Raw genomic sequence first — 23,330 nt, 5'->3', positions numbered from 1 at the left:
CTCAGCTTCCATAACTTCCAGCCAATGCCACAGGCTGATTGCTTCAATGCCACGGCGCATCCAGGCAGTGATTCAAGCAAAGGGATTCCCAACCAAGTATTGAAGATTAACATATCGTTTTAAAAGTACCAGATTTTGATTGATTTAATGCAACCCGAATTTCTCTCTTTTTTTCTACAAAAACTGAGAAGTAAATGGTGATTTCTTCACAGTATTCTAATGTTTTGAATTCCTGATTTTGTGGGTTTTATGAGCTGGAAGCCCAAATTATGTAAAAATAAACAAATATATACTTGAAATTGTTTAAATTGTGGTCCCTAAATCTATAATCCATGAAAGTTTAACTTTTTGAATGGAATTAGATATTTAATGTTCAAACTGATAAACTTGATCGTTTTTAGCAAATAATCATTAACTTAGAATTTTATGGCTGCAACACGTTCCAAAAAAGCTGGGACAGGGTCATGTTTACCACTGTGTTACATCACCTTTTCTTTTAACAACATTCAATAAATGTTTGGGAACTGAGGACACTAATTGTTAAAGCTTTGTAGGTGGAATTCTTTCCCATTCTTGCTTGATGTACAGCTTCAGCTGTTCAACAGTCCGGGGTCTCCGTTGTCGTATTTTACGCGTCATAATGCGCCACACATTTTCAATGGGAGACAGGTCTGGACTGCAGGCAGGCCAGTCTAGTACCGCACTCTTTTACTACGAAGCCACGCTGTTGTAACACATGCAGAATGTGGTTTGGCATTGTCTTGCTGAAATAAGCAGGGGCGTCCATGAAAAAGATGTTGCTTGGATGGCAGCATATGTTTCTTCAAAACCTGAATGTACCTTTCAGCATTAATGGTGCCTTCACAGATGTGTAAATTACCCATCCCATTGGCACTAACACAGCCCCATACCATCACAGATGCTGGCTTTTGAACTTTGCTTCCATAAGACTATGGATTGTTCTTTTCCTCTTTGGCTCGGAGGACACGAAGTCCACAATTTCCCAAAACAATTTGAAATGTAGACTCGTCGGACCACAGAACACTTTTCCACTTTGCATCGGTCCATCTTAGATGAGCTCGGGCCCAGAGAAGCCGGCGGCGTTTGTGGGTGTTGTTGATAAATGGCTTTGCATAGTAGAGTTTCAAGTTGCACTTATGGATGTAGCGCCGAACTGTATTTACTGAAATTAGGTTTCTGAAGTGTTCCTGAGCCCATGTGGTGATATCCTTTACATATTGATGTCGGTTTTTGATGCAGTGCCGTCTGAGGGATCGAAGATCACAGGTATTCAATGTTGGTTTTCGGCCTTACCGCTTACATGCAGTGATTTCTCCAGATTCTCTGAACCTTTTGATGATATTATGGAGCGTAGATGATGAAATCCCTAAATTCCTTGCAATTGTACGTTGAGGAACATTGTCCTTAAACAGTTCGACAATTTTCTCACGCACTTGTTCACAAAGAGATGAACCTCGCCCCATCTTTGCTTGTGAATGACTGAGCAATTCAAGGAAGCTCATTTTATACCCAATCACGGCACCCACCTCTTCCCAATTAGCCTATTCACCTGTGGGATGTTCCAAACAGGTGTTTGATGAGCATTCCTCAACTTTCTCAGTCTTTTTTGCCACGTCCCAGCTTTTTTGGAATGTGTTGCAGCCATAAAATTCTAAATTAATGATTATTTGCTAAAAACAAAGTTTATCAGTTTGAACATTAAATATATTGTCTTTGTAGTGTATTCAATTAAATATAGGTTGAACAAGATTTGCAAATCATTGTATTCTGTTTTTATTTATGTTTAAGACAACGTCCCAACTTCATTGGAATTGGGGTTGTATATAATGAGTTTCACTTTTTGCATTCAACTACCTAAATAAATTAAGCTTTTGACACTATTCTATAATTATTGAGCTACACCTATAAAAGACCACAAAAATTAATAATCTGGAGTCTTCTGCGTGCGTGCGTGTGTGCGTGTGTGTGTGTGTGTGAGAGAAACATACCATCTGAGGTGGTATGTCTTTTCATTTTCTTGAACTTGAAGTTGCATCAGTAACTTTCTCCCCCTTCTCCATTCATTTTCCTCAGGCGTTGCCTGTCAGTGCTGACATTGATGATACCTGATGTCTCAATAATAAAACACAGGAATGTTTTCTTCCTTAGGAAGACGAAAACACCGTGTTCAATGCTGTCCTGAAACTGAAACTATGCTGTCTTTTTCTCAGCACAAAATAAAAAATGATCTACATCCGCAGATGTATAACAAATGACGGTTTCACACTGCTATAATTCATCATGTCTGTCCAGCTTGAAGTGCCAGCATGATGGAATCCCAAATGGTCTTTCACTAAGAAATAGCACACAATGCCAAAACATCCTCTCTTTTTTTTTTTTCGCAATTAACATGGCCTCATAAATGACTCTGGCCTCTGCTTTTAGATGCAGAAATCAAATGTGGTGTGACTTGAGTCCTATCGCTATTGATTCTTTGCTGTTTCTCCCCTCTGAGGTTCGCCATGTAACAATCAATCACGAGAAGCAAGCCCTGTCTCTCACATCCACTGATGGAATATTGACAAATTACGACATTTGAAAAGAATGATGGGTGCCCTGAAATGTTGTAAATCTATGAAGGCACTTGTTAACTGTCCGGCACATCCACTGACTCGAATGCTTTGAGTCAAGCATTATTCACTAGCTGGAAAAATGTTGGCTTGACAGACAAATAGCTTTTGAAGCTTTATCATATCATGGTCTTCTCAGAAAAGTAAAAAACATAGAACTAATTCCAATGTGTCTGAAGTTAAGCATCATTTACACCAATATTTGTTCTGAGGTGTCCATGTAGGACCAACCACTATGCAATGTATGAGTCCTTGAAGTGGCTAGCTCCCAAGCCCAGAAGGAAACTCCATTGCTTTTTATTTACTTTCAAATGTATTCACTTTAATTTTCCTGCATATTTGAAACACTTCCTATTTCCATTCAGCTTACAGTGTAGTTTAAGGCACACTGATCATTATTTTTTCTTTACTCCAAAAATTTGGAAAGAAATTGGTTGCCTTGCATTTTTAAGTTTAAAGCTCCATCAGATTGGAATAACCTACCTCATTCACTCAGCTCTATCACCTCTTTTCATATCTTAAATCATCTTTATTTATTCATTGTCAAACATCCTGCTCTTGTTTTTCATTTCAGTTTTCAGCTTGACTGAGTCAATGGGGACACACGCTCCATATTCTTGCAGTTATTCTGTGTTCATCCTGTGTTTATCCAAAGAATTCCATACCGGATCGGTCGTGGCCCGGGTTAACAACGTCTGCCGCCACCGGCGCCGTCAACCTGCAGGGCGCCGTTGGAAATTCAGCTACTGTGGGTCGAAGTCAAAGAAGAAGAGGTGGAAAGCGGGTTCTTCGGCAGAAAGAGAAGAGGAAAGCACAGAGCCTAGAACTGAATGTTGGGACAATGACAGGAAAATCTCGGGAATTGGTTGACATGATGATTAGGAGAAAGGTTGATATATTGTGTGTCCAGGAGACCGGGTGGAAAGGCAGTAAGGCTAGAGGTTTAGGGGCAGGGTTTAAATTATTTTACCATGGTGTAGATGGGAAGAGAAATTGAGTTATGGGTTATTTGGGTTATTTTAAAAGAAGAGTTGGCTAAGAATGTCTTGGAGGTGAAAAGAGTATCAGATCGAGTGATGAGGCTACAACTTGAAATTGAGGGTGTTATGTATAATGTGATTAGTGGCTATGCCCCACAGGTAGGATGTGACCGAGAGGTGAAAGAGAAATTCTGGAAGGCGCTAGATGAAGTTGTTCTGAGCATCCCAGACAGAGAGAGAGTGATTGGTGCAGATTGTAATGGACATGTTGGTGAAGGAAATAGGGGTGATGAAGAAGTGATGGGTAAGTACGGCATCCAGGAAAGGAACTTGGAGGGACAGATGGTGGTAGACTTTGCAAAAAGGAAGCAAATGGCTGTAGTGAACACTTTTTTCCAGAAGAGGCAGGAACATAGGGTGACCTACAAAGAGCGGCGGTAGAAGCACGCAGGTGGATTACATCTTGTGCAGATGATGTAATCTGAAGGCGGTTACCAACTGTAAGGTAGTGGTAGGGGAGCGTGTGACTAGACAGCATATGATGGTAGTGTGTATTATGACTCTGGTGGTTGGGAAGAAGATTAGGAAGACAAAGGCAGAGCAGAGAACCATGTAGTGGAAGCTGAGACAGGATGAGTGGTGTGCAGCTTTTCGGGAAGAAGTGAGACAGGCTCTCGATGGACAGGAGGAGCTTCCAGAAGACTGGACCACTGTAGCCAAGGTGATCAGAGAGGCAGGCAGGAGAGTACTTGGTGTATCTTCTGGCAGGAAAGGAGAGACGGACTTGGTGGTGGAACCTCACAGTACAGGAAATCATACAAGGAAAAAAGTTAGCTAAGAAGAAGGGGGACACTGAGAGGACTGAGGCGAGGCGAAAGGAATACATTGAGTTGTGACATAGGGCAAAGCCCAAACAAGAGGCATATGATGACATGTATGCCAGGTTGGACACTAAAGAAGGAGAAAGGGATCTATACATGTTGGCCAGACAGAGGGATAGAGATGGGAAGGATGTGCAGCAGGTTAGGCTGATTAAGGATAGAAATGGAAATATGTGGACTAGTGCCAGTACTGTGCTAGATATATGGAAAGAATACTTTGAGGAGTTGATGAATGAGGAAAATGAGAGCGAAGGGAGAGTAGAAGAGGCAATTGTGGTGGACCGGGAAGTGGCAATGATTAGTAAGGGGGAAGTTAGAAAGGCATTAAAGAGAATGAAAAATGGAAAGGCAGTTGGTCCTGATGACATTCCTGTGGAGGTGTGGAAGCATCTAGGAGAGGTGGCTGTGGAGTTTTTAACCAGCTTGTTCAATAGAATTCTAGCGCGTGAGAAGATGCCTGAGGAATGGAGGAAAAGTGTGCTGGTGCCTATTTTTAGAACAAGGGTGATGTGCAGAGCTGTGGGAACTATAGAGGAATAAAGTTGATGAGCCACACAGAGAAGTTATGGGAAAGAGTAGTGGAGTATAGACTCAGCACAGAAGTGAGTATTTGCGAGCAAAAGTACGGTTTCATGCCTAGAAAGAGTATCACAGATGCATTATTTGCCTTGACGATTCATCCATCCATCCATCCATTTTCTACCGCTTATCCGAGGTCGGGTCACGGGGCAGTAGCTTTAGCAGGGACGCCCAGACTTCCCTCTCCCTAGCCACTTCATCCATCTCTTCCGGGGGGATCCCGAGGCGTTCCCAGGCCTGCTGAAGGATGTAGTCTCTCCAGCTTGTCCTGGGTCGTCCCCGGGGTCTCCTCCCAGTGGGACGTGCCCGGAACACCTCACCAGAGAGGCGTCCGGGAGGCACATCCGAATCAGATGCCCCAGCCACCTCATCTGGCTCCTCTCGATGTGAAGGAGCAGCAGCTCTACTCTGAGATCCTCCCAGATGACTGAGCTTCTCACACTATCTCTAAGGGAGAGCCCGGACACCCTGCGGAGGAAACTCATTTCGGCCACTTGTATCCACAGCTCGTGACCATAGGTGAGGGTGGGAACGTAGATCGACCGGTAAATCGAGAGCTCCTTAACTCCTTTTTTACCACAACGGATCGATACAAAGTCCGCATCACTGCAGACCGATCCGCCTGTCGATCTCCCGTTCCATTCTAGGAGATCACGCCTCAGAGAACCCAGACTCTGCTCCCTCATGGGAAGGCGTGTCGGTAGAATTGAGGAGGTCTTCGAAGTATTCTCCCCACCGGCTCACAACGTCCCGAGTCAAGGTCAGCAGCGCCCCATCCCCACTATACACAGTGTTGATGGTGCACTGTTTCCCCCTCCTGAGACGCCGGATGGTGGACCAGAATTTCCTCGAAGCCGTCCGGAAGCCTTTCTCCATGGCCTCACCGAACTCCTCCCATGCCCTGAGTTTTTGCTTCAGCGACCACCAAAGCTACATTCCGCTTGGCCAGCCAGTACCCATCAGTTGCCTCAGGGGTCCTACAGGCCAAAAAGGCCCGATAGGACTCCTTCTACAGCTTCACAGTATCCCTCACCGTTGGTGTCCACCAACGGGTTCGGGGATTACCACCACGACAGGCACCAACCACCTTACGGCCACATGGTCCACTCGGACTCGATGTCCCCCGCCTCCCCCAGAAAATGATAAAAGGTTCTGTCGGAGGTGGGAGTTGAAACTCCTTCTGACAGGGGATTCCGCCAGACGTTCCCAGCAGACCCTCACAATACGTTTGGGCCTGCCACGTCGGACCGGCATCTTCCCCCACCATCGGAGCCAACTCACCACTAGGTGGTGATCAGTTCACAGCTCCGCCCCTCTCTTTACCCGAGTGTCCAAGACATGCGGCCGCCAGTCACGACCACAAAGTCGATCATCGAACTCCGACCTAGGGTGTCCTGGTGCCAAGTGCACGTGTGGACACCCTTATGCTTGAACATGGTGTTCGTTATGGACAATCCGTGATGAGCATAGAAGTCCAATAACAGAACACCGCTCGGGTTCTGATCGGGGGGGGCGTTCCTCCCAATCACGCCCTTCCAGGTCTCACTGTCATTGCCCACGTGAGCATTGAAGTCCCCCAGCAGAACGATGGAGTCCCCAGCGGCAGCGCTCTCCAAAAAGGACTCCAAAAAGGGTGGGTACTCTGAACTGCTGTTTGGTGCATAGGCACAAACAACAGTCAGGACCCGTCCCTCCAACCGAAGGCGGAGGGAGGCTACCCTCTCGTCCACCGGGGTGAACCCCAACATCCAGGCCTTAAAGATGTTGATGGAAAAGTACAGAGAAGGTCAGAAGGAGCTACATTGTGTCTTTGTAGATCGAGAGAAAGCCTATGACAGAGTACCCAGAGAGGAACTGTGGTACTGCATGCGGAAGTCTGGAGTGGCAGAGAAGTATGTTAGAATAATACAGGACATGTACGAGGGCAGCAGAACAGTGGTGAGATGTGCTGTAGGTGTGACAGATGAATTTGAGGGCAGTTGGTGTTCGAGAGGAGGATGCAGGCGACCCCATCACCCCCCGTCATCCTTTTCCTTACATGGAAAAGGATGACGCGCTGTGGCGACCCCTAAAGGGACAAGCCGAAAGGAAACGAAGAAGAATGTGGTCTATGTGTCTCGGTGTTCAAATGTACTTTACGTGTGTTACGTTCTGGGTTATCTTTAAATTATTATTTTGTATACTGGTTGTTGTTTGTATGTGTTGAAAGGACCCGTTTGAAAATGAGATGATGCAACTCCAGGGGTTATCCTTGAAATAAAAATACCCACTTCAGTTTTTCCATTCATTTATCATTTTCTACATCGCTGATCCTCATAAGAGTGACGGGTGAGCTCCACTGACAATTTAGAGCCTTCAATTAACCTAATAGTGTGTGTGTCCTGGTTGTTGTCTTCCCCGTCTCATACACACCTGCTCCTGAGAGCATCTTCACCACCTGTGCATTTAACCTCGTGTCTCATTCTTTCTAGTCGCCAGTTCGTTGTGCCTTGCCGTCACGTTCCAGCAGTCCTTGTTTCCATGTCACCGACTCACGGTAAGACGAGACCGTTCTGATTATCGACCTTGCCTTTTTGCCTCACGTTTTTGGATACTGTTACCTTTTCGGATTGCCTGTCTGTGTACCGACCTCTGCCAGTATATCAAACCTCTCTTTTTAAAACTGTCCATTTGCAGTGGAGTCGTGCATTTTTTGGGTCCTATCCTCTGTTCCGTTCATGACAAATATATTTTTTGGAAATGGAAGGAAACTGAAGTACCCGGAGAAAACCTACACAGGTACGGGGAGAACAAAAAACTCCACACAGGGAAGCCGGATCTGAGATTTGAACCCCACTTCTCAGAGCTGTGAGGGAGACCTGCTAACCAGTGGTCACCGCGCTGCACTGTCTTCACCTTCTTTTCACACCCAAATTAATTAATGTTCAAATGTGGATAAATACCTACACTTCAATACTTTGTGAAAGCCACATGCTGGCTCATTTCCTATGTGACATTTAGCATTGATGCCAAAGAGTTCAGTATTGCTTTCATAGGACTGGCTTCGGTCTAAGTCACTCTACCATTTAACACTGTTGGGTAGATTACTTTGGAAATGTAGTTGGTTACAATTACAATTACAGTTACCTTCCTGAAAATTTAATAATCGTGTAACTATTTCACTTACTTTCTCAATGTAAAACAACTAATCATATTTGATTACTTTTCAATGAATGCATCAACAGGACCCTTGGATGTTTCCTCTAAAAAAAGTGGATTCAAACCATAGATCATTATTTTCGAACTTAAACACATATTTGTTCTTTACGCAAATAATAAACTGATAACAAAACATGATGAAATGTAAATACATAATCCAAAAAAATGTGTTGCATTATATGTACAGTACACAACATGTGTAAAACCACCATGCCATACAATGTTGACCCAATGACAAATGTGGACAATTTAGACGTATGACAACACAGATAAGTAGATGTTCTATAAAAAGCCCAAAATGATAGAGCTGAAAGTGTTCAAAAGTCAATGTTCGTCTGTGTTCAAAAGAGTAACTATGAGTCTAACCTTTTCAAAAACTCTGACAAAACTAATAGATTACACCACAAGGTCATGTTTGAGACGACAGCAGAATGGCACATGATCAGCGAGAGCCAATCACAGGCGTCGGCTTTAGAAGGAGGCAGTGATGTGAAAGAAATCTGAGCTTATGTGGCTGTTTTTCAAATGTAACTAAATTTGTAATCATGGAAATTTCCAAAAGCAACTGTAATTTATTAGAGGGAATGTATATTTTCTCCCAGTATTGTAATGGATTACAATTACCTCACAGTTCTGAGGACTGGGGTGCAAATCCCGGCCCCACCTGTGTGGAGTTTGCATGTTCTCCCCGTGCCTGTGTGGGTTTTCTCCGGGTACTCCGGTTTCCTCCCACATCCCAAAAATATGCATGGTAGGATGATTGAAGATTTTAAATTGCCCTTAGGTGTGAATGTGAGTGTGAATGGTTGTTTGTTTATATATGCCCTGCGCTTGGCTGGTGACCAGTTCGGGTGTACCCCGCCCCTCGCCCGGAGATAGATGGGATAGGCTCCAGCACCCCCGCAACCCTAGTGAGGATAAGCGGAATGGAAGCTGAATGAATGAATGAATAGTTACATGTAATTAGCTTTCTCCTGAACTCAAACTCCATTTCCTGCTCTAATTTCACCTCCTCCTCTCGTTATTGTCGATGACTAGCGTGTTAATGATTGCATCTGGCGGTGCCACAAATTAATTCCTGCCTCTCTGGCAAAAAGCTGTTCCCCACCTGATTATGCAAAGCAGGCCTATATTCTCTCTCTTTGAAGTGGTGGAAAAGCTGCTTAGAGATTCCCCCCTCTAGGAACGGCAGCAACATGGGGAACATCAACAAACCAGAGTTCACACAGAGGTCAGTAAAATGGCAAACCACTTTGTTCCCTCACTTCATCGCCTCATATCATCCACACATGTGTTTTGCCTTCGCGTAAGACACATTTGGAGATACGGCAGCCACATTTCAAAGAGGGTCAACCAAAGTACAACCCCAATTCCAATGAAGTTGGTACGTTGTGTTAAACATAAATAAAAACAGAATACAATGATTTACCAATCATGTTCAACCTATATTTAATTGAATACACTATAAAGACAAGTTATTTGATGTTCAAACTTATAAACTTGATTGTTTTTAGCAAACAATCATTAACTTAGAATTTTATGGCTGCAACACGTTTCAAAAAAGCTGGGTCAGGGTCATGTTTACCACTGTGTTACATCATCTTTTCGTTTAACAACATTCAATAAATGTTTGGGAACTAAGGAAACCAATTGTTGAAGCTTTGTAGGTGGAACTCTTTCCGATTCTTGCTTGATGTAAAGCTTCAACTGTTCAACAGTCCGGGGTCTCTGTTGTCGTATTTTACGCTTCATAATGCGCCACACATTTTCAATGGGAGACAGGTCTGGACTGCAGGCAGGCCAGTCTAGTTCCCGCACTCTCTTACTACGAAGCAACGCTGTTGAACACCCACCTGTTCCCAATTAGCCTGTTCACCTGTGGGATGTTCCAAACAGGTGTTTGATGAGCATTCCTCAACTTTCTCAGTCTTTTTTGCCACCTGTCCCAACTGTTTTGGAACGTGTTGCAGCCATAAAATTCTAAGTTAATGATTATTTCCTAAAAGCAATAAAGTTTATCAGTTTGAACATGAAATAGCTTGTCTTTGTGGTGTATTGAATTAAACATAGGTTGAACATGATTTGCAAATCATTCTATTCTGTTTTTATTTATGTTTAACACAACGTCCCAACTCGGGAATTGGGGTTGTAGAGCATACAATAAAAATAGCCATCGAAATGTACTCAATGGTGTGTGTTCACCGTTTGAAGGTGGATGGAACAGATACGGGGCAATTGCATTCAGCACACTATGCTTCTTCAGTAGGGTCTGCTTTATCACCAAGTGTCAGTGTCAATTTACCTTTTGTTTGAAAATATTTAATTGGTAAGGCACCAACCACTTAGGCAGGCTACATACCAGGGAAAAAAAAAAAAAAAAAAAAACATGACTGATTCTCCCAGAAAACTCAAATAATTTTACTTCATTGCAAAACTAGAAAATGTCACTTAAAAAAACAATACTACTTTTGCTAGTAGTAAACACAGCAATTTATTTTCTTATTTTATTTGGTGTGCAGCCATGCCCACCAGGCTATTTGGTGTGAGGATTACAGATTTTTTTCCCCCCCAGCTTTTTCAAACTTATATTCAGTACTTCAGGCGCTAATGCATGAATCTTAATCGCATGAATCAGCCACATCAAGGAGGTCAGCGTCTATAAAAGTGTAGTATTTGGTGCATATTCAAATTTGGACTGTTTGGCCTCGTCCGCTCTACCTGCTGCCATTTTAGTGCTGAGAAGAGTTGTATACTGCATTCAATGCCATTTTGTAGTTAAGGACTGATCATTTCTAGCCGGGTACGAGTTGCACTGACCACTCTGGCATGACAGCACTCAGGTGATGAGCTTCTGGGGGATGATAGAACTTGATGATTTGTTGAAGGATGTATAATTTGATGTAGTGGTACTTAAATGGTGCTAATCTTGTGTAGGACACCACAGGGGAGCTTTAACTTCAACTCTTACATTTTCTGGTAGCATAAGAGGACATGTTTTAGAAATCACATGAACAGCTTCACATATTTCCAAGTACTACGTTATTTTGATAAAAGTGCACCTAGGTATTCTGACTAAAGGCACAGACCCTAAAGAATCATCCTTCAAATTTAGTTAAATGATCAAAACAAGATGTGTACAAGACAAAATCTCCATTCATTATATGCAGTTGTGTTTGATTTCTAATTGAGAGCAAAGGGAATTCATATAACAGCATCTCTAAATTATTGATTTGCCTTCAAATAATGAAACATTGCACAGTTGAAAATTGGATCTTTGTTATTGGTAAATGAATGAACTTGTTAATTGAAAGCCAGATGTAAATATTTAGCTTCTTAGGATGCATAAAAGCCGGCACCGTAGCTGACTGGAAGACTCGAAATTGTCCGCAGGTGTGAATGATTGTTTGCTTATATGTACCTTGCAATTGGCTGGCAACCAGTTCAGGGTGTACCCCGCCTCCTGCCCAAAGATAGCTGGGATAGGCTCCCGCGACCCGCGTGAGGATAAGCGGTTCAGAAAATGGAATGGAAAGAACAAAAATGTAATAAAATACTTTCACAAATCTTTTTCTGAAAAAGACACATTATTTCCTCTTTTTAAGCCGAGACAAAAACATTGGCCCCCAGGTTTTACAAGGCTGGGGAATGACTAGAATACCCAGTGTGCGGTTATATGAGGATACGCGGTCACACTGTGGCTGCACAGATTGGGTGTTAGATACCAGTCCACTAACACAGTGAGCAGAGCTAAATGTGAAGTAGCTCGATAAGGGATTTGCAATCTCCTCCCAGAGGTCCTCGGGTTCGGCTTCAGGACAGTCTTTGAGCACCGCCTCCACCACGGCAAAGTTCTCTGACCTGGACATGGTGCATGTTGAATAGACCACGATTCCCCCTGGACGCACAGCTGACAACGCGGACCTGCAGGGACAGGACCACCACCGCACCTCAAGACAAATAGTCTGACAATAAACTTTTTCTGACATTTTGTCCTACGCTTACCAGCCACTGCATTAGGTGCATCGGATGCGATCTAACAAGGGATAATAAGGCTCAGAGAGGTATTCCTTTTCTAATGTTTATTATTGTGGTTGTGGTTTGACATTTAGAATTGCAATGCACCATACTGAGAGTTGTTTCTAATATTCTGACTCGTGTAGATAAATATTTTAAAACTCTCAGTATGATGCAGTGCAGTTGTACAGCATTGCAACTTCGAGAATAAACATTGTTCATTACCTCTCTGACACGTTTCTAATTATTTTGATTAACCTAATGGCCAGTGATTATAATTGAGCGACTCCAATGTGATTTCACTTGATCACTTTTCCACAACTCCTTCTTGTGGGATTCCTATGCATACAGGTAGATAATTTGTCATTTTGACCAGAGCAACGTCAGTAGTTTGTTAGAAAAGTACAACTCTTGTCCTCGAAATCAAATCTTGGAAGACTCTGCAAACATTTTGACTTGCCGTAGAAGTTGGACTTGGAGCTGCGGCAGCCTGCCTCTTTCCCTTAACCTCTGTTCCACCTGCTGGCCAGCAGACGAGAACAGCCAGCTCCTGTCATTGGAGCATGGAGCGTCAACCAGGACCTGTCACACACACAGCGACATATGCAAGTAAGATGTTGTTCATGCTCTGCTGCTAATCCAGCTTTTCTATTGGTTTGCTCAGAGCCACGCTTTGCTTCCAGACATGAAAAGATATGACACCAAAGACCCAATCTTAACCCACACAGCACATTTCCACGACGCACCCCCACCCCCCTTTTTTTTTTTTATAACTCTGATTTGTATCCTTAGTAAATGCAATCCCAAGCAACACTCTGATGAAAGTTTTCTCCGTAAGCCCTCTGAAATCAATAAACCTGCAAAATATAATGTGATCCAATATAGGAGTTTAAAAACAAAATAACGCTATTTGGATTTGATCGACACTTTGAGAGGTTTCTTTTAACGTTTAATACTATGGTCGTAGTTTGAGAGATTTGCATTGTGCCGAGAACCATTTATAATATTGTCGCCCGAGGTAAATACAAAACATGTAGCCAAGGAAGGTCATCAAAATATCAGAATACTGTTATCAATAATAATAATAATAATATCTATCTTCTTGCATGTGGGGTCAGGTCCTCAGTGTGGCATGCAACACAAATATGCAGCATAGTGAAAACTGAATTTACTTTGACAGATAAATCAGTTTGATAAAATCAAAAACAAAATACTAAATGTACATGATTAGTAAGCAAATCTGCTCTGATTATCTATCTCATTGTAAAAATGATTTTCATTTGTTAAACTGTTTTTTTTATTGGTTGCTATTATTTTTCTTGAATACAATGCATGTTATAATAATTTGTAAAACAATGTACTAGTACAATCAAAGATTAACTCCATGCACATTACGAACATAACAGCAGTTCTTTGCTTACTTTGTCATAAATCCCCGCCTCACTTTGCCCAAAGGAGCGTCCATCCCGGGCTGAGACAGCCACTCTGCTGCTCAATGAGTGCGGCAGGAACGACTCCAAGGTTTTAGCCAGCCTGCTGCGTCTGTGACTATCGGGTTCATTACAGAGGAGCAATGCTGGATATTGGGACAAAATCAAAATAACAGCAGATAAAAATACCGGAGAAATGTTCAACTTTCAGCATTAAAAAAACATCTCCATTTTGGTAAAGGTAGTGTGGTGTGGTGGTATTTAAATATAAAACCTAATAATCATCAATCACAGAGTGAAATATTTGATTTAATTTTTTTATAATTTTGATGATTATATCTTGCAGCTAATAATATCCCAAAATTCACTGTCTTCATAAATAAGAATACTGAGGAGGAACAACGAAAAAGTATTTTTACAATAGAAATTAGATTAGATAATTAATTAGATTAATTAGATAGGAATTGAAAAGTATTTCCCTATGTGTTTAATTAATCTATGCAGCTGTCCATTCGTGTATGCATGTGTGTGTGAAAGGGTAAATGTGAGGCTTTGTAAAGCGCTTTGGACACAGGATGGTGTAGATAAAGCACTAGTGTGCAGTCCATTTACCATTTGACTATGTATAATACATGTTTTTTGTTGTTTTATGAAACTACTGAAATAAATATTTTTTTCTACAATATTCTAATTTACTGTGATACAGGTCACCTGTATACTGTATATAGTATGAAAATAAAAATACACAATCCTCAAATTGCTGATGTTTGTCTTAGCTGCGCCAGGTACATGACTGTTATGACTCTCAATTAAAGTGAACAAACTGTGCTCCGGTGAAGTTGTTTGAGGATTAATTCTTAAAAGCCTGCTTAAGTGAAACAGTCACCTGGGGTGGCACACTGCATTATAGCAAAAGCTTTGCCCCCGGGAGCGGCGCAAAGATCCAAAACCTTCTCTCCATCTCTGACTTGCAAAGCGAGCACTGGGAGCAATGAGGCGGCATTGAGGAGGTAGTACTGCTTCAGCTGGCCCGGCCTGTGAGCCTGGGATGGAAAGCGCAGCGGATTTGGGTGGATGTAACACGGCGGTGAATAGGAGGGCGGACCGAGGCGAGGTTTTGATTGAGCCTGCTGAATGGGCGCTTGAGAGCTGTTGTCAAGCTGGAGATGGGAGTTATCACTAGGAGACTTGGACGTTTGACATTCAGCACTGAACTCTGTGCGCAAAACACCAGGCGATGCCAGGGCTTCTTTCTGAGGCAGTAGTGTGGAAAAGCCTTGTGACAAGAGGACACGCTTTATGTCTGTCACTACAGTGAAGCGATTGAGCAATACCCCATACTGCCACGCTGGAGGGTCAAGCAACACAGATCTGTGAAACACAAACACTAACAGTAAGCAAACATGGTAGGGAATAAAAACAACGCATTAATATTGACAACCATATTGACCTCACAGATGTCCACAAATCCCCGAGCTCTTCACTATACTGCTGGTCAAAATGGTCCAGAATTAGCTGACATGAAGATCTTGCTTTTTTACTTCTTTGGATTACCTGTTATGAAGAGAATGCCATCAGTTTCTTATTTAGAGGTATCACCTTAGATGTAACTGACTAGCAGCAATCCATAGGAATAGCACTCTGAATGTTTATACAGGGATGAGTCATCCATCCTTGTGACCTTATTTGATTCCCTACCAGGAGGAGACAAGAAAATATGTTGCCATTCATAGAATTCTCCTGCTCGCACATTAAGGTTATTTTTGTCCAGAGTACATTTACATAAAGAGGCTGGAGACTGTTAAATAAGCATACTTCAGCTAATGCAGAGTGAGGTACTAGTACCACAGGTGGTATGCCAGCTCTCTCTAATGGCACCTGAAAGAATCATTGCCTGAGCAATAAGTACAGTTCAGTTGTATTTAGCGTTTGAAAAAAATCCATTTGCATTTGAGATTTAAGAACTATTTATCTTGAAACTTTTTTAGGGCTAACTCTTATTATTTTTTTAATTTGCAATCAATTTAAATGTAATCATTATGTAAGTCCAGTTTTGTGTGTCCCCCTCACATCACAGAATTTACTGTAAAACGCAGTGTTACTGTTCAAACTGTGCGTCATGTTAGTGGCTTACAATATTATCTTCTTTTTTAAACTCGACTTGTAGCAGAACTAATTTTTATATCTCGGTTTTACTTTATGGTGTAATGTAGTGGCGACACCTGCTGGAAAAAGGGTGAAACATACCATACAAGGATTTACATCGAGGTCAAACTTTTTTTTTTTTTTTTTATCAACGCTGACACTCTAATTAACATTTTTGTGCTTAGCTTTTGTAATGAGCATAATAAAAGAGCAGCGAGTATAAAACTTTGTCTCGCAAAATAATAACAGCGACACGTGTTGAGACATAAAGCATCTCTCGTAGGCAGAAAAGTCAAGTCGAATTTGAATTTGATCGGTTTACCTGCGGGACTGAGGCTTGTTTTGGCTTCTTATGTTTTCGAACGTCATCGCGAACTGGATGAGCGGCTGACGAGCACAGAAGTCTCGACGTCAGCTTCCCACTTCTGCCGTTTAATATCCTCCGTAAGTATACTGGAAATGTCAACATTTGATTGTTCCATGTAGACCTAAATGGAAGCACAGTGGTGAGCTTTAAACGTATCATAAACCACCGGCATGTTACTGCTGTTACTTGCTGTAGTTTGGAGGCTTTGAGAGCGGACAGCGCCATCAGGTGGACTGGAGTATACATGCTCCAGCTCACCCACGACCCTAATGAAGATGGCTGGACAAGGCAGGGTCGCACATTATTTTGAGTGTGCTTTTTGCCTGGAACGGGTCCGCGAACCAATTCCTGATCCAGACCCAGCAGTTGAGTATCGCTGCTTTAGACCAGCCGGCAACATACGACTCTCCAGGCACAGGCACACATTGAACCTAAGCGGTGCTCAAGCACCTCCCATTTCGCCCTGGATGAAAAAAGCGCCATTTTTGCTGCAGCCCATTTTTTTCCTTCATTCATACATTTAAATAAAACATTAATTAGCCTCTGTCATCAATTCCACCCAAAGTATTTTGATATTTGATGGTCATTTATTTCAATCTTTGGGAGAATTGTACATATAATCCCACCTTTATTTATTTGGGGTTCATCAGCGGCACTTTAAATGGTGGCAAATGTGTGTTGACCCCCATTTAATATGAGCTTGAAAGTGACTTCTTAATTCTGAAAACAGTCACATCCCAATTTATGAGGGTGTGTGTACTTGTGCAACCACATTATCTCAGTTGTTCATTTTCACTTCCCCTTACAAATATATATATTTTTTCAATTGAGTCATAGAGGACACAAGTTAACTAATAGTGGGGGAAAAAGTTTTTGGTCTCATTTCTGTATACAAAAAAAACCTGCCTTTTGAACAGGGGTCTGTAGACTTTTTATATTCACGCCACCTTTGTTAATTGTTGTTTTAGTGACTGTGTTGATTATGTTAACAGCAATAGATACAAATGTAATATAGCATTCTGTTTTTCCTTAATAATATAAATAGTTTTGGCGATGGGTGCACTTTTTTGGCCTTGAGCGCTTGCCCCTAAAAATGTCTATGTATATGGCTACGGCTCGCTCCTTTCGAAATCTGGCAGTTATATTATATTATACAGTCCTGTAATATTTGTTGCATTAATTTTCCCTTTTTTCACCATAAATTGGTTCATTAAAATTCATGTATTAAATTTGTATTCATTCATCACATAAAATAATTTGCTAGTTGATTTATTGAAGATAAAATAAAAACAACTAGTAAAACAAACAATTTTAAATATAGGGTTAACATTCTCAAATGCATTTTATTACATAATTGTTTTAGCGATCATAATTTAACATAAATATTACAATTGAACATTTGATTTACATTACTAATGCTGTACACTTGTAATGTTGCTTCATTAATGTGGCTGTTTTTCCTATTATTGGTTCACTTAAATCTATTAATTTTATTATCCATTGATCTCATTATTATTGATTGCACCATAATAAAAAAAATATATATTGCATTTAGATGTAACTATTTTAAATGTATTGCTGAATTATTGCATATATTTTACATACACATTTAAAGCTGGTCCATCTGTTCGTTTTAAAAGTCAAATGTGGCTCATATTGATCTGATATTGGCGCTTGTTTCAGCGCTTCTGATCGTACGCACCCAACACCGGAAGTAAATCCCGAAGGGTTCATCGCGCATGCGCAATCCTCTGTCTCTCTCGCTCTCTCTCTCTCTCGCGTTCGACCTCCACTCGTCACCGGTAAGGGCTTAACTCTTCTGTCACAGCGCCGTTTAAATTACAATTTCATAACAATATGTGTCGCCTGTACGCTACATTTTCACTTCAAACAAGCAACGTTATTCTGTTGTGTTGCACTAGCTTGTTGTCAGCCACGTTTTCGCTTGTATTCAACGCTGACCTTACTTGTTTGTGCCCACTCTTCCACTAGCATTGTTACTGTGCTGAAGCAAGTTACCTTCAGCATTTCAATGAATGTGTACCTTGTGATGTTTTCAATGGATGTTGTCTGTCATTGTGCAGCCCTCTTAATCATCTCCAGCTCCAGTGCTTGACCCGACGAGGACGTCCTATCGTCATGTATGCCTGTGCTAAGTTCGTCTCGACGCCCTCTCTGGTGAGGCGACGCAAATTGCGTGGAAATGACAACGTATAGACGTCAATGTGACATTTCGTTTCGAGTTAGTGGCAGCTTCATGAGTTGAATTGTGTTCGGAGCCTTTCTGCTCTGTAGTTTGCTCGATGCGTTGCTCTGCCAGTGACCCTTTGCTAACGAGTTAGACTGCGTGAGCAAGGACGACGCAGTCAGTGGCCGACCACTCTCATGGTTAAACGCATTCAATTAACAACAACGACGAAAATCTTCATCAGGGGTGGGCAAGGTTTTGTGCTCGAGTGGCAGACAGAAGGGCCAAGTTATTTGTGGATGACCTTTATAAAAAATTTTTTTTTTTTAAAGTCAATGCACGATGTGTAAAAGGGTTTAATTCAATAATTCCTCATGTTGTATTTCTAATTAATTATAGCGAACCGTATAGGTAAAATTGTTTATTTTACTAATAGTTTGTATTTTGGTCTTTTACAATTAAATTAAATTATTTATGATTAATACATTTAAATGGTAGGGGAATGGCTAAATTAGTGCCACAAATATTACAGGACTCTTGAGAATGTAAACAGTTGGTGGGCCAAATGAAAGACCGAAGCAGACTGTTTTGTGGCCCATTGGCCATACTTCGTCAAACCGTTGTCTATGTTGTGCTTGGATTCTTCACCTTATATCAATATTAGTACTGGTTATTGGGGTCGAAAAAAGTATATTGCATTTCATGCAGTACATATACAGAATCCAATCAGCTATATACGGAACCTACTAACTCATTCAGCAAAACGGGTAAAAGCATGTTGTCCTCGCCCGGGGTGAATGGCGAAGGGGACCGTGACAAACTCAAACAGGTCTTTTTTTTTTATTTTTATTTTTTTTAAACAAGATGTCATCACAGAGCCACCAGTGATGACATTATCCAATGTTTAGGCTTCTTTTGTGTTTACATATCTCAAATCAAAAGTCAAACTTTGTCTACAGAGCGTTTTTCCGTCCAATGACATGCAACTCAAAGTGCTTCACATAGTTCAAATCAATCCCCTCCCACCACTCATCCACACAGACACACACACACATCATATTATGTTTGTATAAATAAATGATTTGCGTGTATTTAAGACACCAGACATAGGAAACAAAATTTCAGCATGTTCGGCTGCAAGCGATCACGTCATCAATGCTAGTTATGCTCGTTAGAGTAGCATACACAGGAAGTCAGCTATCCCGTTTTCCAGGTTTGGTCACGTGACCTTCCGCTTAAAGATCCTACTGAATGCAATTCAGTGAACCCCCACGTTTGTGGTTCAGCGTTCGCAAATTCACATTCACAGATTTTTCTGCAGGAACCTATCGATTATTTGTTGTAAAACTCACCTCAAGCTATTTACTATTTTTGTGCTTAGGCCAAAGCCATGTCTAATATAAAGATATTACTTTGGCACCAGCTTGTGGCATCTTTGTGCCAAGGAACTATGATGCAGTGAAGGGAGGCGCTTCATTTAGTCAGACAATTGCCTTGTCAAATAGACCGTGCTTTGCTGCCATATCGTGACATGCATAGGCAATTCTAAACTGGATATTCACTATTTATGGCAGGGCTTGGTCCTGATCAACATGAATAGTGGGGGTTTACAGTAAAACATAAATACTGTAGATTAAAGGTTGGAAGCTTTGTACTTAGTGTATAAGGTTTCCTCGGTTTAAGAGGGAGTTGCGTTCCTACAACAGACCCATCATAGCCTTACAGAATTAACATATACAACAAATACACATTTGTACGACAAACACTTCAATGCCATAAATATAACAGATGGAAATACAGTCAATACGGTGGTAACTGAGCGTTCCTTCGTCTTGGGTGACTCCATATTCTGACGCCAATGCGCTAAGTAGTTCAGTGCGAACTGTTGGAACCTCAGAACGTATGTCAGTACCACTATAAACCAAGGGCCGTCTGTAAAATGTATACATTTTCTCTGAATTTTATCAGACTTGCACCACAACTAGTGTCTGTTTAGACAATTATGAGCGCTCTATTAGAAGATTAATTATTTTACTACATCACAACATCGTTCCCATGTTCTGTTCCTCTTTATACAGGTCCGTGCAGGATCTCGGGCTCTGTACAGGCCACTGTCAGCAGCTGTAGTATCGGATGGTAAGAGGGCAGAGGTGAGCAGCTACCTATACTGAAATTTTGCACGGTTGATGTCATTTTTATCAAGTGGGATTTAATGTAAAAAGTAACAGCATTACAGTTCCCAATAAAGAACTAAAGTTGTAATACCTTTTCTTCAAGTGATTCATAATGGATTATACTGGCCTTTGACTGTTTATTGGTTCATTGCTGTTGATTACCTGTAATAAATTTTATGGGGGAAATCCCCGAGGTCAAGCTTTTAGAGGTCACAGCTGAGCTGACCTCAAAACTTTACGGTTTGTTTGGGATATTCCATTAATTATTGCATGTTTGAAGCAATTGGGGGGCAAATATATTCACTCAAATAATTAAAAAAAACTGCTAACAGGCTTAGAATGTCTACTGGAAAACACAGATCATTAGGGGCTTTTCCACCAACCATCCCAGGAACTTTGAGTTCCTGGTAGTAAAAGGTTCCTGTGGCCCATGTGGTTTGTTTCCATCGCACTAATTAGTTCAGAGTAGCTTCAGCAAATGAGGCTTATGTTGCGCATTACTGACACCTACTGAATCTAAAAAATGCTGGCATTTCAAGCTTTCAATGTAAATTTAAAATATATTTGATGCTTTTAAAACTTTACCCTTTATCCAGGTGAGAGAATTGATAACTGATTCACATTTGCAATGCCAACCTGGCACCAGACAGTCTTTGAGCTCGAGTTGTATTATATACATGTACATTTCAATACATTTGAATACATTTATTCCATTTCATTGAGATAACATACCTAAATGGATTGCGGAACAGAAGCTTGCAGATGATGATAGATGTGATTTATCAGATGGAAAATGCAATAGGGAAATGAGCCTGAAGCTTTGAACAGTTCCACTACAAATTAATAAATCACATCTATAATCATCTGCAGCCTTCTACATTTATTTATATACTTATTCAAAAAGACAAGTTTTTCTCATGTCTTGGCATTCAGGCGATTATATTTTTCTTCATGGAAGTTCTCCAGCTTTAGAGAATATCTGCTCAGATGCCTTTCATGGAACCTTTATTCAACATGTACTGTGATGTAATATTTACCTTGTTACTGTATCATATTGTACAGTTTGTATACGTATTTGCTTCTATTCTGTCTGCAGCCAGGTTGTCATTGCAAATACCTTACCTGGATAGGATTCAATAAAAAAATGACTTCATGAACAGCTCTTACTCAGTTTTTAAATACACCAGTGTGTAGTATTTATCTGTAAATGTGTTTGCATGAAAAAATAAAGACAGTCCATTGCAAATATTTATTTGTAAACTTAAGATTTTTTAATTATTTTTTTCCCCTGCGACTGACTGGATTGTATCAGAGCTTCCCCATCGGTCAGCCTCACGGCGGTGTTCGTCTCCTCTGGCGCAGCCGAGGATGATGCACACGCCCGCTTGGGCTCGCACCTCCGCTCTTTAGCGGGACCAAGTCGGCCAGCGGTGGCCATTGCCGCCGGGGCGGTAGCAGATCTCCCCGCAAGCTTGTGTCGAGGTCCGCCGCCGCGAGGTCTGCCACGCTCGATCGGTGATTCGGAAGTTTTTCTTTTCAATGTATTTTAATGCTGTCATTTCGAGCCTTGCGTAACACCGCATAATGGCGGCTCTGTGGATGAAAAAGTAAATGCCTACAGAGGTCTGTCAACCAATCAGCGTTCGTTAGCACAGGGAAAGGCCCTATTATTGAAAGACCTGTGACCTTTACTTTAACTGGATTATTTTCTTTTTGTAGACTACTGCATTCCTCCCACTACATGGAATAGCCACCTCCCAGCAGCAGGTGTCGCTGCGTGGATTTCAGACCAGCGCGGTGAGCCGTGACATCGACACTGCTGCCAAGTTCATTGGAGCTGGAGCTGCCACTGTCGGAGTGGCCGGATCTGGAGCCGGCATTGGGACAGTGTTCGGGAGCCTCATCATTGGATATGCCAGGTAAACCGTGTTGTACCAACATGGTTGGAATCTCTCTGCCAAATGTAAAAATATATATATATATATATATATTTGATGGGTAACAGAGGTCATTTATAGTTTGGGGTGTACAAGGGAAGATGTGGCATGTTTTTGCCAAACATTTTTATTTTAATTTGTAAATACTGTTATTTTTTTTCTTCACAGGAACCCTTCTCTGAAGCAACAGTTGTTCTCTTACGCCATCCTGGGATTCGCGCTCTCCGAGGCCATGGGTCTCTTTTGTCTGATGGTTGCGTTCCTCATTCTGTTTGCAATGTAACCCATTTTAAGATTGCTGCAGCCAGGGACGTGTCACAATGTTAGCAAGAATGAGCAGTCTGCATGTCCGTGAATGGTACAAGAACTCAATCATGGTGCTTAGTCCTCATTGTCTGAAATGATTGTGAACAGTTGGCAAACCCACCATTTTTAATGGCTTTTGCTAATATATTTAATCTTTTTTTGTTTTTTTTGTTTTGGTTAAAGATCTCATAACAAAAGAAACCATTGGATCAGTGAACTCTGTTTGGGCATTTTAATTTATGTATTTTGAAACATTTCCAGGTTAATTTGAAAATGGAAATCAATCTCAATATGAAAATCTAGTTTTCATGCAGCGATATGAGGGAATAATTTGACAGTAAAAATTAACTTAATTTTGGGAATCTTTCACTTGTAAATTGCAGTGGCGGCAAACAACCTACTCTTAATATATATTCGGTACCTTTGCCTTCAGTGAGGGCTGGCCTGACCACCAGTCACATTTTGTGTATAAAACAGTCAATACAATACAAAAACACAACA

At 41.4% G+C, this 23,330-nt stretch overlaps 2 protein-coding genes across 3 annotated transcripts; one reads left to right on the top strand and one right to left on the bottom strand.

Annotated features, from left to right (window-relative positions):
* Nucleotides 1-10,816: 10,816 nt before the first annotated feature.
* On the bottom strand, nucleotides 10,817-16,404 carry nsun3 (NOP2/Sun RNA methyltransferase 3). Of its 2 annotated transcripts, XM_061702362.1 has the most exons (6): nucleotides 16,180-16,404; nucleotides 15,163-15,266; nucleotides 14,599-15,083; nucleotides 13,704-13,858; nucleotides 12,743-12,864; nucleotides 10,817-12,189 (listed from the first exon to the last, which is right to left on the bottom strand). In XM_061702362.1, the coding sequence occupies exons 1-6, from the start codon at nucleotides 16,381-16,383 to the stop codon at nucleotides 11,853-11,855; spliced, it is 1,407 nt and encodes a 468-aa protein (XP_061558346.1). In that variant the 5' UTR covers nucleotides 16,384-16,404; the 3' UTR covers nucleotides 10,817-11,852. The 2 variants fall into 2 exon arrangements, with proteins under 2 accessions (XP_061558346.1, XP_061558355.1); XM_061702371.1 differs by lacking the exon at nucleotides 15,163-15,266.
* A 1,552-nt stretch (nucleotides 16,405-17,956) lies between these two features.
* LOC133399063 (ATP synthase F(0) complex subunit C2, mitochondrial-like) lies at nucleotides 17,957-23,046 on the top strand. Its single transcript, XM_061670158.1, has 5 exons — nucleotides 17,957-18,026; nucleotides 18,309-18,402; nucleotides 20,491-20,562; nucleotides 22,306-22,505; nucleotides 22,692-23,046. Exons 2-5 carry the CDS (start codon nucleotides 18,364-18,366, stop codon nucleotides 22,804-22,806), a joined length of 426 nt encoding a protein of 141 aa, XP_061526142.1. The 5' UTR covers nucleotides 17,957-18,026; nucleotides 18,309-18,363; the 3' UTR covers nucleotides 22,807-23,046.
* The last annotated feature ends 284 nt before the right edge of the window (nucleotides 23,047-23,330 follow it).

Source organism: Phycodurus eques, chromosome 2 (assembly GCF_024500275.1).
Source record: "Phycodurus eques isolate BA_2022a chromosome 2, UOR_Pequ_1.1, whole genome shotgun sequence".
NCBI classification, from domain to species: domain Eukaryota; kingdom Metazoa; phylum Chordata; class Actinopteri; order Syngnathiformes; family Syngnathidae; genus Phycodurus; species Phycodurus eques.
This window is presented reverse-complemented; position numbering and strand designations above follow the sequence as displayed.

Excerpts from the sequence above, each read along its gene's own strand:
- nsun3 (XM_061702362.1), bottom strand. The coding sequence starts at position 16,383 with ATGATACGTTTAAAGCTCACCACTGTGCTTCCATTTAGGTCTACATGG. Across the intron at positions 15,084-15,162 it reads GATTTGTGGACATCTGTGAG|ATCTGTGTTGCTTGACCCTC; the intron begins GTCAATATGGTT and ends TGTGTTTCACAG. Across the intron at positions 13,859-14,598 it reads AATGCAGTGTGCCACCCCAG|CATTGCTCCTCTGTAATGAA; the intron begins GTGACTGTTTCA and ends CCCAATATCCAG.
- LOC133399063 (XM_061670158.1), top strand. The coding sequence starts at position 18,364 with ATGTATGCCTGTGCTAAGTTCGTCTCGACGCCCTCTCTG. Across the intron at positions 18,403-20,490 it reads TCGTCTCGACGCCCTCTCTG|GTCCGTGCAGGATCTCGGGC; the intron begins GTGAGGCGACGC and ends CTCTTTATACAG. Across the intron at positions 20,563-22,305 it reads CGGATGGTAAGAGGGCAGAG|ACTACTGCATTCCTCCCACT; the intron begins GTGAGCAGCTAC and ends TTCTTTTTGTAG.